The following is a 15,471-nucleotide window of genomic DNA, read 5'->3' on the forward strand; positions in this document are numbered from 1 at the left end:
AGTTTCTACACGACAGTTTCTATTCTGAATTAAGTCTAAAAACGGAACTTGGTGAGCATGAAAGCTCACATTTTCCATCACAAAAATTAGAAATTTAAATGAGAGTAACACATATTCTTACTGCGATGAGTAATTAATTTCTACTTTGTAAGTACCTGATGTGGAAAACAGTGAGCGATGCTATTGTGCAATCATTTAAACATTGTGTAAAATTCCTCATTACTATGTTAACAGAAATAACACATTTATGCTAAATGCTGGATAACAAAACATGAAACTAGCATTTAAACATCCATGGTAAAATCATTAATTTCTACATTTAAATCACCACAAAATTCTCTTCATCGGTTACCAACATTTATTAGGAAATTCATAAGTGAAATACTTATAAGTTTCTAAATGCTATTTTTAATATACTTAAATACAATGGAAAATTTTCTGAAAAGGCAATTATAGGAGCACGTCTACAACAAAACATCTTCTAACATATCAGTAATTATTTAGTATTTTATCTGTCATGCTTTTAACGATCGGTAAAAGCCATTCAATGGACATCAACCAGAGAATTTACTAGTAGGCAGCATCAGAAACATAGCACTTTTTCTCTTATATTGGATCCTATCAGGAATTATCCATGTTGAGAAATCTTACTGCTGGTCAAATCATAGAGATTATTATAACAGTTTAGTTCTGTGTTTACTTAATGAGCTGAATGTCTAATTTAATTTCTGTACATACATTTCACGTTATTAGTGCAGTTAAATTACTTGCCCTGCAAGTTTGTACGGTTAGTATTACCTCGTTGTTGTCAATAAATCCAAGTCTGTAGCCATGCTCAAATTGTACTTCCTTTTCTTTCTTTTTGTCATTGTCTTCATGGTTTGGGTAAAATTCTAAGCGTGTTGCAACAGGCAGGTTATCTGCAATTCTATAACAGACAGTTACCATTCACAAATGGAAGAGAAAAAGACATTTCCACATTACAACAGTATTTACTGTTCAAAAGTACTTCACTGGCTATAAAGCAGTTTGGGATATCATGAAATCACATTCAAAATATTGCTCAAAATTACAGCCTCAGTAACTCCATATGGCACAGCATTCCATGTTCTAATTACGTCTGCAAAAATGCCTGACTCAGCAGCCCTTTGATCTGTTCAAAGCATTTCCTAGTTTTGAGAACCTTGCCCCATTGATCTTCTCCGTTCCAGTGACAAAGGCTTGAATTTCCTGAAGTTTTCATAATTATGACCCAATTCCTACTCCCATTCCAGTGAATTGCTGCTGGATTGTGACAAGTGTACCATTGTCTGTCCAAATTTTGCTCCCTTCAAGCGCAGATCCTACTGGGAGCTTGAAGCCTCAACTTCAAATACTCCTTGACTATGCATGGTCTGTCGTGTATAAAGCTCTTCACTCTGTCTTGCCAATGCATTAACCTGCAATCTTAGTACAGCAGTAGCTAGAGAATATGTGTTTTTCCCCTCTTTTTCATACCAGCTTTCCTATGTCTCTCCGTGAGCCTGCCAACTTCATGCCCATGTCCAGATTATTTTTCAATGGGTACTAAGTACTTTTAGGAACTGAGCAGGTGTAAACAGGTTTCTGGTAGCGCTAATAGAAGGCAATGTCTTGTTCCAAGCTCTCTGAGGCCACATTAAGCACTTACTAGCAGGCTACAGAGATATTTTGTTCATACTTATCAAAGACAAAAGGTGTATTCAATCCAGTTGTTTTTATCTTCATAGATCTTATAAATCTTAAAGAAAAAGATCCACAACCAGATACAAATCACCCAATAATTAATTATTCATTCTATATACCTTTGTAATTGCCAATTACAGTTCTGCTGCCAAAGAAGTGACTGGCCTGATCAATATCTATTCTCAATCAACAAGACTAAAAAAGATTATCTGGTTAATATCACAAAACTGTTCATGGGCTCCTGCTGTGCCCACATTGGTGTTGTTTTCTACATTATGTGGCATGGTGGCACAGTGGTTAGCACTGCTACATCACAGCGTCTGGGTTCGATTCCTGGTGGGTCACTGTGTGGGGTTTGCACATTCTCCACGTCTGTGAGATTTCCTCTGGGTGCTCCGCTTTCCTCTCACAGTCCAAAGATGTGCAGGTTAGGTGGATTGGCCGTGCTAAATTGTCCCTCATTGTACTCGAACAGTCGCCTGAGTGGGGCGAGTAGGGGATTTTCACAGTAACATCATTGCAGTGTTAATGTGAGCCTACTTGTGACCAATAAATAAACCTTGACTTTACTTTTTACAACTGTGATTACTCTTCAAAAGTACTTCATTAGCTGTGAAGCACTTTGGGACATCATGAACTATTTATGGCACAAATAGTGCTATAAAAGTATACACCTATTTTTCATTTACAAAGTGAATCTAAAAGCAGAATTGTACATGGTTTTGTAGAGGAAGCACCTGTAAATGAATTACAAAAGGTGGGGTAAGCACCTCATCAAGAATTGCCAAGAGCCAAGAATAATGGTTGACACATTAAGACAAATTTGTCCATTCAGCAGATACAACAATTAGTAACTGTTCTCAGACTTAAATTATTTAGCTGCAGCCATCAACGTTTCTCATTTTAGTTTTTCACAGAACTATCCTAGTGGTAGTAAAGTGGGAAAGTGGAAAACAATTATTCTTCATTACAGAGTGCCAATGTGAAAAGTACAATGCATTGGAAATCTTCAGCATGAACTGAATTGGTAAAGATCTTCAATTTGAAAAAATGTCACACTGACCAGGATATCTCCAACTATCTGTTTTAGTTTGTATCTGTGTGTTTTTATTAAAAAGAAAAGCTATGGGAGACTAAGTCGTTTAGGATTATATTCACAGGAGTTTATAAGAGTGAGACGGGATCTCATGAAAACTTATAAAATTCTAACAGGGTTAGACAGGGTAGATTCAGAAAGAACATTCCCAATGGTGGGGGAGTCCAGAACTAGGGGTCATAGTTTGAGGATAAAGGGTAAACCTTTTAGAACTGAGGTAAGGACAAAATTTCTTCATCTGGAGAGTGGTGAATGTATGGAATTCACCATCTCAGAATGTAGTTGAGGCCAATACGTTATCTGATTTCACAAAGAAATTCGATATAGCTCCAAGGGCTAAAGGGATATAGGAGGCAGGTGGGGGATCAGAATGTTGAATCTGATGATCAGCCATGATCAATATGAATGGTGGAACAGACTCAAACGGCTGAGTGGCGTACTCCTGCTTCTAGTTTCTAAAACTAGGAACTGAATCATTTAATTGCTGTTTCTATTCCCTGGTCCATTGACAAGACATTTCAAATGAAAGGCAGAGTTAGTAATGACTCCAGTTCCCTGTTGCCCTCTCCGATACTGACCGATTATTAATTATTTATGTTCCTGGTCACACTGGTTTACCATGCCAAAAACTGAGATAATGAGGATTCCCTCTATAAATTAAGTACTGGCAACTCCAACTCCTGATTGACCTCACATGTTCTACCCTCCTTATTTAAATTTGAAGTCAACTAAAACTCTGCTACTGCACTAAAAGTCCCGTGCAACCATCACCCCTGCCCTTGCTAACATACCTTGACTTCCAGTTAAGCAGAATCTTAGTTGAGAAATTCTCACCCTTGCTTTCAAATTCGTCCATGGTCTCATTCCTCCTCAGCTCTGTTGTCTCCTCCAGCCCCAGAACCCTCTCTGATCCTCTAATTCTGGCCTCTACAGCACCCTCGATGCTACTTGCTTCACCACTGGTATCTGTGCCAAGGTGTTAAAGCTCTGGAATTCCCTCCCTCAATTTCTCCTCTATTTCCTCCTTTAAGATGATCTGAATGCTCAGGCCGACCCTGTGAAGTTGCCCAATTAAAACAGCCGGTATAAAATGCAGAACAAGATCACATAAACAGTCCACACCCATTTATTGGCCTTAACTCAAGTGCACGACATTTTCATTCCACCCTGTTTTAACAGCAAGCAGGAAACTATGCATGTCACAATGGTTTTCTCTAGACTTCGCATTATGGAGAGATTAAATAAATAGTTTTCACCTTCTTGATACTAAAGATTACAGCAAATGTGTCCTGTAATACAAAGTAAACATCAACCTCTTTATGCTTGGTCCAGTACTTAGACAGAGAAACCCAAAAAAACTAAAATGTTATTAATTAGTTGTTGAGTACGGTAGTCATACAGGGCTGAAGATTCCAAGTTCAAATCCTGGTTATGCTGAGTTAGTTAATCTTAACTGTAGATGCCATCATTGTATTGTACATTCATGCTAGGGAAGGAAAATTAACCTCAGGGTCCTGTGTGCTATTCAGCAACATGAATCTATATGCATAGGCCTATAGGAACAAGTTCAGCTGCGGTGCCCCATGATAAGGCCTATAGGAACAGGCTTAACTGTGGTGTCCCAGGTAAGACCTATAGGAACAGACTCAGCTGTGGTGTCACATGGTAAAGTAATAGTCTACCAACAGAGTCTATGATAAACTCAAGCCAAGGTTCCTTTATGGAAGAAGTATGATATTAAAGAAGTTTCAAGCAAGCTATTCAACTGTGTTATAAACAGCAATAAAGTTACACTTACAAATGAACATAATATTCTTCTCGAATCCTTTCTACAATCAGTTTACTTTCTGCTACTTTAAACCTGACAGGTTTGTTTGGCTTGTCACAGAGCACTTCACATTTTTTTTCAACATTCATATGCAAGTTGTATGGTGTATTCACAATCCGATCACCTCTCAACACCTCACCTGTAAAATACAAGAACAAATGCAAAAGTTATTCCCTTATTTTGCATTCCACCCATCTACACCATTATTTTTGGTTGCATAAGATTATTGGAGGCATATTTACAGGAATCAAAACAAAACAGTTGTAACGGACCCTTCCAGCACTGCTATGGTAACACAAATTTAGTTCTAGTCCTATATTTGAAGTATGAACAGTGAACTGGTAATTAAATTTCCTGAGTTGCAACATAGGGCATTTAAGAGCTGAAACCTATCAGATTCAAAATCCATGACATGGTCGTGCTGACTAAGCAATCAGCAATAAGTGCACTAATGATACAAATCATGAAGAAATGCAAGTTTTGCTTACAGTTGAACTGGCATTACAATCGATAACCAACAAGCAACCATGTAACTAACATTAAAAATGCCAATACAATTTTTCTCTGGTATTTGCAGAGGTCAATGAAAGGTGCCCTCGGATTAGGAACAGCACAACAAAGTCAGGCATACTAGATATTGCCTCAATTTCAGAGTCATAACTTATTTAGAGAAGTTCAACCTGATACATTAACAAACTACATCTTCCACAGTTCAATAGCATCCCCTCATAACCAAACTAAAAGCGTCTTATTCATGAACCAGCTGCAATTTCAAGCCGGAATTTATTGTCCACCTGAAATTGAACTGAAATTAAAATATGTACTGCAAAATTATGATAAGACTTGCAAATCTCTGCAATTATTTTCTTAATTTTGCCTCTATATTTAATACATTGACAGTTACCTTAACCCCTGACCTTGGGCCACTGATGGAAGGTACTGCCAAGGTGAAGTAACATACTTCGATTGCTGTTTATAGCACAAAATATTTTAAAATTTGTAATAAACTCACCAAGATTTTCTGCCTTGTATTCAATTTTTTCTGGGCGACAAAAAGGGAGGGAATAATATTCATATGGGAGCTGAGTCCGTGAGCTGGTCAATTTCACAGCCTGAAACATGAAGGTTTTTTAAATTGTCATTTTATACAAATGCATTTATTTTGATAAAATAATCACATTCTGTGCTTCACTAGATAGAACGTATATAGATTAGATGACTTCTACCAAGTTGATCCTTATACTTTAGGTTCAGTTAACAAAACAGTGTTAATGAGATAAAAAGGGAAAATGTTGGAAATATTCAGGTTAGGTAGCATCTGAGGAGACAGAAATTAAAGATGCAACATGTTTTAAACAAGCAAAGGGAAAGGGGATAAATAAGTCATGAACAGAAAAGAAGATCTGGAGGCAAGAATGATGGAATGACAAAGGGTTGATGATGCAAGGCTTCAGAGGACTGAAATATAACAATACAAATGGCAACAGATTCATTACCAATAACCGGCTGCTGTCTGGAAAACGGGAGTCATAGATTCATAAAGGTTTACAGCAAGGAAACAGGTCCTTCGACCCAACTTGTCCATGTCGCTTTTTTTTTTAAATCCCTAAGTTAATCTCAATTGCCCGCATTTGGCCCATATCCCTCGAACCAATTGTACCCATGTAACTATCTAAATGCTTTTTAAAAGACAAAATTGTATCCACCTCTACTACTACCTCTGGCAGCTTGTTCCCCTCACCACCCTCTGTGTGAAAAAATTGCCCTTCTGGACACTTGTATCTCTCCCCTCACACCTTAAACCTACGCCCTCTAGTTTTAGACTCCCCTACCTCTGGGGAGGGAGTAGTGGTTATGATTTGAAATTGCTGGATTCAGTGTTCAGTCTCAAAGGCTACAAGATGCCCAATCGAAAAATGAATTGTTTTTCCTCAAGATTTTATTGAGTTTCATTATGCAATAACACAAGGCAATTAGCCTTGATCTCCCCATTGCACAGAAGGCCACATTCATGAGCAATGAATACTGCGCACTGAATTGAAAATGTTACTCTGTATTTATAAATCTCAATGTCACATCAGTTTTTGGATTCAACTATTGGTATGAAATTTGACATTGCTTGATATATGCAAGTTGGAAACATTCTACATATCATACTTTTACAAAAAAAAATTGCATGGTGAGGCTATTTCACCAGCAACAGAATGATGAGGTTCATCTGTTTGACATTTTTTGAGTTTTCTTATGTGTAAAAGCTGCATAGGCCAATTAGTCATGATGTGGAGATGCCAGCGTTGGACTGATATAAACACAATAAGAAGTCTTCCAACACCAGGTTAAAGTCCAACAGGTTTATTTGGTAGCACAAGCCACAAGCTTTCAGAGCACGGCCCCTTCAGGAGTGGGAGCTGTGTTCACAGACAGGGATTATATACAGACACAAGCTCAATTTACAAGATAATGGTCGGAATGCGAGTCTTTACACAGGTAATCAAATCTTAAAGGTATAGACAATGTGAGTGGAGAGAGGGTTGAGAACAGGTTAAAAAAATGGGTGTTGTCTCCAGCCAGGGCAGTTAGTGAGATTTTTCAAGCCCAGGCAAATCATGAGGGTTACAGGTAGTATGACAAGGTCCCAGTTAAGGCCATCCTCATGTGTGGAACTTGGCTATCAGTTTCTGCTCAGTGATTCTGCATTGTCACGTGTCGTGAAAGCCACCTTGGAGAACGCTTACCCAAAGATCAGAGGCTGAATGTCCGTGACTGCTGAAGTGTTCCCCAACAGGAAGAGAACACTCCTGCCTGGTGATTGTCGAGCAGTGTTCATTCATCCGTTGTCATGGCGTCTGCATGATGTCCCCAATGTACCACGTCTCGGGACATCCTTTCCTGCAGTGTATCAGGTAGATAACGTTAGCTGAACTTCTAGAATATGTGTACCTGGTGGATGGTGTTCTTAGGTATCACGGCATCCTTGTCGATGATCCAGCACATCTTGCAGAGGTTGCTGTGGCAGGGTTGTGTGGTGCCGTGGTCACTGTTCTCCTGAAGGCTGGGTAGTTTGCTGCAGACAATAGTCTGTTTGAGGTTGTGCGGCTGTTTGAAGGCAAGAAATGAGCGTGTGGAGATGGCCTTGGCAAGATGTTTGTCTTTAATCGATGACATGCTGAAGGCTCCGGAGATGATGTTGTAGCTTCTCCACTCCAAGGAAGTACTCCACTGTGTACGAAGGATACTCTGTCCACTGTGTCCCATGTTTGTCCTCCGAGGAGTCAATGCAGTTTTTCGCTGTGGTGCGCCGAAAGTGTCGATCGATAAGTTGAGGACCATACCCTGTTCTTATGAAGGCATCTTTCAGCATCCGGAGGTATCTGTTGTGATCCTCTTCATCTGAGCAGATCCTGTGTATACAGAGGGCTTGTCAGTAGGGGAGGCTTCTTTAACATGTTTAGAGTGAAAGCTGGAAAAATGGAGCTTCATGAGGTTATCCTTGGGCTTGCCGTACAGTGAAGTGCTGAGGTGACCATCCTTGATGGAGGTGCGTGTGTCCAAAAATGCAACCAGTTCCAGAGAGTAGTCCATGGTGAGTCTGACGGTGGGATGGAACTTGTTGATGTCATCATACATTTGCTTCAGTGATTGTTCACCATAAGCGCAAAGGAAGAAAACATCATCGATGTAACTCGTGATTGAAGGTTGTTTGAAGGTCCTGTGCGGTGAAGAGGTTTTGTTCGAACCTGTGCATGAAAATGTTGGCATATTGAGGTGTGAATTTGGTCCCCATGGCTGTTCCATGTATCAGGATGAAGAACTGGTTGTTGAAGGTGAAGACGTTGTGGTCCAGGATGAAGCGGATGAGTTGTAAAATTGCATCTGCAGATTGGCAGTTGTTGGCAATGAGTACTGAGGCAGTTGTAACAATGCCATCATTGTGGGGGATGCTGGTGTAGAGTGCCGAGACATCCATTGTGAAGATGAGTGTAGAATTGCTGAGCTGAAACTGATAGCCAAGCTCCACACACGAGGATGGCCTCAACTGGAGTCTTGGGTTCATGTCACACTATCTGTAACCACCACGACGTGCCTGAGCTTGCAAAATCTCACCAACTGTCCTGGCTGGAGACAATATACATCTCTTTAGCCTGTGCTTAACCCTCTCTTCACTCACAGTGTCTGTACCTTTAAGACTTGATTATCTGTAAAGACTCACATTCCAACCATAATCTTGTAAATTGAGTTTGTGTCTATACATGCCCTGTTTGTGAACACAGCTTCCACTCACCTAGAACATAAGAAATAGGAGGAGTAGGCCATCTAGCCCTTCGAGCCTGCCCTGCCATTCAATAAGATCATGGCTGATCTGAAGTGGATCAGTTCCACTTTCCCACCTGCTCCCCATAACCCTTAATTCCCTTATCTATCAGAAATCCATCTACCCGTGACTTAAACATATTCAACAAGGTAGCCTTCACCACTTCAGTAGGCAGAGAATTCCAGAGATTCACCACATTCAGAGAAGAAATTCCTCCTCAACTCTGTTCTAAACTGTCCCCCAACCCCCACCACCACCACCACCACCACCTCCCCCGCCACCCCGCCCCCCCCCCCCCCTCAACCCCCCACCACCTTATTTTGAGGCTGTGCCCTCTAGTTCTGGTTTCCTTTCTAGGTGGAAAGAATCTCTCTATCTCTACCCTATCTAGCCCCTTCATTATCTTGTAAGTCTCTATAAGATCCCCCCTCAGCCTTCTGAACTCCAACGAGTACAGGCCCAGTCTATTTAATCTCTCCTCATAAGCTAACCCCCTCATCTCCGGTATCAGCCCGGTGAACCTTCTCTGTACTCCCTCCAAGGCCAATGTATCCTTTCGCAAATAAGGGGACCAAAACTGCACACAGTACTCCAGTTGTGGCCTCACCTGTACCTTGTACAGTTGCAGCAAGACCTCCCTGCTTTTATATTCTATCCCCCTTGCGATAAAGGCCAACATTCCATTCGCCTTCTTGATCACCTGCTGCACCTGCAGACTGAGTTTTTGCAATTCGTAGAGCCATAGAACCCTACAGTGCAGAAAGAGGCCCTTCGGCCCATCAAGTCTGTACCAATCACAATCCCACCGAGGCCCTACCTCCATATCCCTACATATTTTACCCTCTAACCTACGCATCCCAGGACACTAAGGGACAATTTTAGCATGGCCAATCAACCTAACCCGCTTATCTTTGGATTCGTGCACAAGGACCTCCAGGTCCCTCTGCACAGTAGCATGCTGCAACTTTTCACTCTTTAAATAATATTCCCTCCTACTATTATTTCTTCCAAAGTGGATAACCTCACATTTGCTAATGTTATACTCCATCTGCCAGGTCGTCACCCACTCACTCAGCCTATCCAGATCTCTCTGCAGACTTTCCGCGCCCTCCACGCAATTCGCTTTTTCACTCATCTTGGTGTCATCAGCAAATTTTGTTACCCTACACTCAGCCCCCTCCTCCAGATCGTCTATGTATTTGGTAAACAGTTGAGGCCCCAGCACCGATCCCTGCAGCACGCCACTGGTCACCAACTGCCAACCAGAAAAGCACCCATTTATTCCAACTCTCTGCTTCCTGTTAGATAGCCAATCCTCAATCCATGCTAACACTTTACCCCCAACTCCGTGAACTCTAACCTTCTGCAGCAACTTTTCATGAGGCACCTTCTCGAACGCCTTCTGGAAATCTAAAAACACCACATCCACTGGTTCCCCTCTGTACTAGTCACATCTTCATAAAAATCCAGTAAATTTGTCAAACATGACTTCCCCTTCATGAATCCATGCTGCGTCTGCTTGATCGAACCGTTCTTTTTAGGTGTCCTGCTATTTCTTCTTCAATGATGGATTCTAGCATTTTCCCAACTACGGAAGTTAAGCTAACCAGCCTGTAGTTATCCGCCTTTTGTCTGCTAACTTTTTTAAAACAGCGGCGTAACAGTAGCTGTTTTCCAATCCGCTGGCACTTCCCCAGAGTCCAGTGAATTTTGATAGCTAACTACTAACGCATCTACTATTACTTCTGCCATCTCTTTCGGAACCCTGGGATGCATTCCATCCCGTCCTGGGGACTTGTCTACCTTCAGTCTGGTTAGTCTACCAAGCACTACCTCTCTAGTAACAGTAATTGTATTAAGGGCCTCATCTCCTACCAACCCTCTATCTTTCATATTTGGTAAGCTATTTGTATGCTCAGCCGTGAAGACCGACACAAAAAACTTATTTAAAGTCTTAGCCATTTCCTCGTTTCCCACCATTAAATCCCCCCTCATCCTCCAAGGGTCCAACATTCACTCTAGCCACTCTCTTCTTTATATATCTGAAAAACTTTTACTATCATTCTTTATATTCAGAGCTAGTCTAGTTTCATACTCTATCTTTCCTTTCTTTATCGTTTTCTTGGTCATTCTTTGTTGTTTTTTAAATCTTTCCCAATCTTCTAATTCCTCACTATTTTTAGCCGCTCTGTACACAACGGTTTTTAATTTAATACTCTCCTTTATTTCTTTCGATGTCCATGGCTGGTTATCCCTTTTCTTACAGTCCTTCTTTATCACTGGAATATATTTTTGCTGAGTACTGAAAAAGATCCCCTTAAAAATACTCCACTGTTCCTCAGCTGTCCTACCAACCAGTCTGCGCTGCCAATCTACATCAGCCAATTCTGCCCTCATCTTATCATACTCCCGTCTGTTTAAGCAGAGGACACTGGTTTGGGACCCTACTTTTTCACCCTCCATCTGGATCAGAAATTCAATCATATTGTGATCACTCGTCCCAAGAGGATCCCTCACAAGAAGATCCCTAATTCTACCTGCCTCGTAACACAGTACCAGATCTAAGATAACTTGCTCCCTCGTAGGTTCTGTAACATACAGTTCAAGGAAATTATCCCGACAGCATTCCAAGAACTCTTCCTCAAGCCCACCGCGTCCGACTTGAGTCAACCAATCAATATGCAGGTTAAAATCCCCCATGATTATCGCCGTTCCGTTTTTGCACGCAATTATTTGCTTGTTTATAGCCCGTCCCACCTTAAAGTTATTATTTGGGGGCCTATAGACCATACCCACCAGTGACTTTCTCCCCTTACTATTCTTTATCTCCACCCACAACGATTCTACGTTTTGCTCTTTGGAGCCTATATTGTCTCTGATGAAGGGGCAGTGCTCCAAAACATATTGGACTTTAACTTGGTATTGTGAGACTTCTTACTGGGCCAATTAGTGCCATGGCTTCTTATTAGCTAATTCAGAGATCTCATTGAATTTGGAACATCTGGTGCTGTTACAACAGCATCGAAGAGAATTAACTTAAATCTAAACTTTGCTTGATGTACTAAATGAATCATTTGGATTGAGGTCTTGTCATTCTCCCATTTAGATGAGTAAATTATTAGATCAGTGGATTAGCAGTTTCCCATCTCCAATAGCTACTAGGGTGGAGCAATAATTGTCAACCTTACCGGTGACATCAGATTTCAAGAATGAGTAACAAACAGCACACGTGCTTACCTTAATTTCTACAGGATGATTCTGATGAAAGTCAATTGGTGCCACACCTGGTACGTAAAAAGAATATGAAGTATGCAACACAAAGAGAAACGTCAATAGCCAGGTTAATATTGCCTGAAAAATAAAAGATTAAAACTGGTTAGGATTTACTGGTGTATGGATCTGACTAGATTAGAATACACATTATCACAAAATAAAAATTTGTTTTAAGAATATCAAAATGTGTTTGATTATTCAATGTTACCTGAAGAAAATTCTGACTTTTAGTAAAAACGCAATGATACATAAGGCGAATATCACAATATCTTATTATATAATTGTATTTTTGTCCTAGACTTCTCAACACAGCTCCATTCTCCATAAGCAAGCCATCTTTGTTGCAGGATAAAATGCAAATAAACCTTTTATTTCCTGCTGCAAAGCTCCAGTGAAGCTCAACGCAAGCTGGAGGAGCAGCATCTCATGTTCCGATTAGAACATAGAACATAACAGCGCAGAACAGGCCCTTCGGCCCACGATGTTGCGCCAACCAGTTACAAAACAATGACCCACTAACCTAAACCAATCCCTTTTCGTCCATAAACCTATCCACGGATCTCTTAAACGCCCCCAAACTAGGCGCATTTACAACTGCAGCAGGCAGGGCATTCCAATCCCTCACCACCCTCTGGGTAAAGAACCTACCCCTGACATCCGTCCTATAACTACCACCCCTTAATTTAAAGCCATGCCCCCTCGTGCTAGATTTCTCCATCAGAGGAAAAAGGCTATTACTATCCACCCTATCTAAACCTCTAATCATCTTATATGTTTCAATAAGATCCCCTCTTAGCCGCCTTCTTTCCAGCGAAAACAACCCCAAATCCCTCAGCCTCTCCTCATAGGACCTCCCCTCCATACCAGGCAACATCCTGGTAAACCTCCTCTGCACCCGCTCCAAAGCCTCCACATCCTTCCTGTAATGTGGGGGCCAGAACTGCACACAGTACTCCAAGTGCGGCCGCACCAGAGTTGTGTACAATTGCAACATGACGCTGCGACTCCTAAATTCAATCCCCCTGCCAATAAACGCCAAGACACCGTATGCCTTCTTAACAACCTTATCTACTTGACTCCCAACTTTCAGGGATCTATGTACACATACACCTAGATCCCTCTGCTCATCCACACTATTCAAAGTCCTCCCGTTAGCCCTATACTCGACACATCTGTTATTCCTACCAAAGTGAATTACCTCACACTTCTCCGCATTAAACTCCATCCGCCAGCTCTGCAACCTGTCTAAGTCTTCCTGCAAACTATGACACCCTTCCTCACAATCTACCACACCTCCGACTTTGGTGTCATCAGCAAATTTACTAATCCACCCAACTATACCCTCATCCAGATCATTAATAAAAATTACAAACAGCAGTGGCCCCAAAACAGATCCCTGAGGCACACCACTCGTAACCGAACTAACAGATCCCTGAGGCACACCACTCGTAACCGAACCGATTAGGCACGTTATAGCTCTTACAAACTCAGCATTGAGTTCAACATCTTTAGACTGTGACCTTTCTCCTCCATCTGAACCACTGTTTTAATATCCTGTATATTTTCTGTCTCAATACAAAAACCCTCCCTCCCCACACCGGATCATCTATTCCGTTCGTAAGTTTACTACATTTTTGCTGCAATCTCTCCCAGCAGCAATATATTAGCCAACACATCTCTCTTCTAGTTCTGCTGAAGAGTCAGAGATTCGAAACATCAACTCCATTTTCTCTCATCTACAAATGCAGCAAGATTTGCTTTTTCCAGCATTTTCTCCATTTCAGAGTCCAGCATCCACAGTATTTTGCTTATTTTAGTGTTTAATTCACTGCCTTTTCTCTTTCAGGAATGTGTACCTTGTAGTAGTACTGCTTTTCTCTCCCTCAGGATGGCCATCCATCTCTTTTATCATGTTCACCTGCATTACTTTCCTCTTGGTGTTGACAAGATGCTCATCAAAATTTGTTTCCACAGTCAAGCTTTAATTTGATTTATTATCACATGTATAATTGAAAAGTATTGTTTCTAGGGCACTATACAGACAAAGCATACTGTTCATAGAAAAGGACAGGAGAGGACACAGAGTGTAGTGTTACAGTCAAAGCTAGGGTGTAGAGAAAGATCAACTTCCATCCTCCTCCCTACACTGGGGAAATATAGTTAGATTCTCTCTTGTTGGAGAGTCTGGCACTTAAGTGACAACTATAATTTAAGTGACATATCTGCCCAAGCTTGTCCAGTCTTGCTGCAGAGAGATGCAAATGATAGTGAACAATCATCAGCAAACATTCCCATTTCTGTACTGGAGCGAAGATCATTGATGAAGCAGCTGAAGATGGCTGGGCCTAAAACCCATGGATCCTGCAGCATTGTTCTGGGGCTAAGCTGGTTGGCCTCCAACAACCACTTTGCGCTAGCTACCACTCCAACCAGTGAAGAGTTTGATCTTTGATTCCAATTGACTTTTAATGGTCTTGGAATTTCTTGATGCCATACTCATCAAATACTGCTTTGAGGTCAAGGACAAGCAACCTAATCGCTGGATTTCAGTTCTTTTATCCACAATTGAACCAAGGCTGTAATGACGTCGGGAGCCAAGTGGTCCTGGCAGAACCCAAGCTGGGCATAACTGAACAGGTTATTTTTGAGAAATTGTTATTGACAGCACCTTCCATCACTTTTTTGATGATTGAGAGTAGACTGATGGGATGGTAACTGACCAGGTTAGAATTACGCTGTTTTTCTGTGCATGGGAAATAACTGAGCAATTTTCTACCTTGTCGGGTGATTCCAATGTTGTGACTATACTGGAACAGCTTGACTGGGCACAGCTAACTCTAGAGCACAACTCTTCTGTGCTACACCTGGGATCTTATCAGACTCCATAGCCTTTGTAGTGTCCAGTGTCTTCAGCTATTTCTTGATATCACATGGAGTTAATCTAATTGACTGAAGGCATCTATGGTGAAGGCCACCAAGATAAATCATCCATCTGACATTTCTAGTTGAAGATGATTACAAAAACTTCAGTCTTGTCCTTTGCACGGACATGCTGGCTCCTTCATCATTGAGCATGGAGTTGTTGCTGGATCTTCTTGCTCCAATCAGTTGTTTAATTGTACACTGTCATTCGCAACTGGTTGCGTGCAGCCAGAGTACAGAGTTTTGATCTTATCTGGTGCTTGTGGGATTGCTTAGCTCTGTCTATAGCATGCAAGTCACCTTAAAATGTATCACCATGGTTGCCTGTTTAGTTTA

At 41.2% G+C, this 15,471-nt stretch overlaps 1 protein-coding gene across 1 annotated transcript in view; it reads right to left on the bottom strand.

Moving 5' to 3' along the window:
- The window catches only part of tm9sf4 (transmembrane 9 superfamily protein member 4), a 52,396-nt gene that overhangs the window by 23,990 nt on the left and 12,935 nt on the right, over positions 1 to 15,471 (bottom strand). The window contains exons 2-5 of the mRNA XM_080204824.1: positions 12,178 to 12,291; positions 5,641 to 5,740; positions 4,599 to 4,767; positions 799 to 928 (exon numbers count right to left, since the gene is read on the bottom strand). Of these exons, the coding sequence (XP_080060950.1) occupies positions 799 to 928; positions 4,599 to 4,767; positions 5,641 to 5,740; positions 12,178 to 12,291 (513 nt within the window). The remainder of the gene's footprint in view (positions 1 to 798; positions 929 to 4,598; positions 4,768 to 5,640; positions 5,741 to 12,177; positions 12,292 to 15,471) is intronic.

This window comes from Carcharhinus amblyrhynchos, chromosome 16 (genome assembly GCF_965287045.1).
Source record: "Carcharhinus amblyrhynchos chromosome 16, sCarAmb.v2.hapA, whole genome shotgun sequence".
Lineage (NCBI taxonomy): Eukaryota > Metazoa > Chordata > Chondrichthyes > Carcharhiniformes > Carcharhinidae > Carcharhinus > Carcharhinus amblyrhynchos.